At 38.3% G+C, this 922-nt stretch overlaps 1 protein-coding gene across 1 annotated transcript in view; it reads right to left on the bottom strand.

The window, feature by feature from the left end:
• Window positions 1-360: 360 nt before the first annotated feature.
• The window catches only part of LOC110428768 (uncharacterized), a gene marked incomplete at its 3' end in the record, with an annotated part of 1610 nt that continues 1048 nt past the window's right edge, over window positions 361-922 (bottom strand). The window contains exon 2 of the mRNA XM_089785705.1: window positions 361-512. Within this exon, the coding sequence (XP_089641831.1) occupies window positions 361-512 (152 nt within the window). The remainder of the gene's footprint in view (window positions 513-922) is intronic.

Genomic DNA, 922 nt, shown 5'->3' on the forward strand with positions numbered 1-922 from the left:
ATACTGCTTTATTTTATCAAAGCATACAGGTTCCCTCTAACGTCATGGTTTTCTTCTAATTTTCCTCTTTTCTTCCCCTCCCCTACTTGGATTAGTCCTATAACTCTCTGTTTTAAATAATTTCACTGACAAATAAAATATTAATATTTTAATATTATTTTTTTCACAGAAATATTATTTTATTCAAAAATATTCTTTCCGCCCATCGCCTTTCACTAACACTCAAACTTACCTCAAATACCCTTTATTATCCTCAATAGAGTCTCATCAATCATTAAATAAGGTTACAGGGTGTTACAATCTCCCCCACTTAAAACAAATTCGTCCTCGAATTTAAAGGAATGGGTTGGTAAAACATACCTCAATCTTGAAAAAGGTATGGATATTCCTTCCTCATCTCCACTTCGAGTTCCCAAGTTGCCTCCTCCACTGACCGGTTTTGCCACAATTTTTACTGAGGCAACTTCCTTGGATCGCAATTGTTTCACTTGTCTATCCAGTATGGCCACCAACTGCTATTCAAATGTCAGTCTTTCATCCAATGGTACTCCTTCATAACGTATGATATGCGATGGATCTCCGATGTATTTCCTCAACATCGACACATGGAAGGTACGATTCACTTGAGCCAAATCCATGGATAGCGCTAATCAATAAGCTGTTGATCCAATACGTTCCAAGATCTCAAAAGGCCCAATGTATCTTGGACTCAATTTTCCTTTCTTTCCGAACCTTCTACTTCGCTTTTGTGGGGATACCTTCAGAAACACAAAATCCCCCACTTGAAACTCCAAAGGATGACGCCTATTATCTAAGACTTTTGTCTACTCTAGGCTATCTTTAAATGTTCCCTTACCAACCCGACTACATCGGTTGCTTGTTGCACCAAATCGGGTCCTAACAATTTCCTTTCTCCCACTTC

Source organism: Theobroma umbraticum, unplaced genomic scaffold, assembly GCF_002168275.2.
Source record: "Theobroma umbraticum cultivar Fairchild unplaced genomic scaffold, ASM216827v3 scaffold_69.0, whole genome shotgun sequence".
NCBI classification, from domain to species: domain Eukaryota; kingdom Viridiplantae; phylum Streptophyta; class Magnoliopsida; order Malvales; family Malvaceae; genus Theobroma; species Theobroma umbraticum.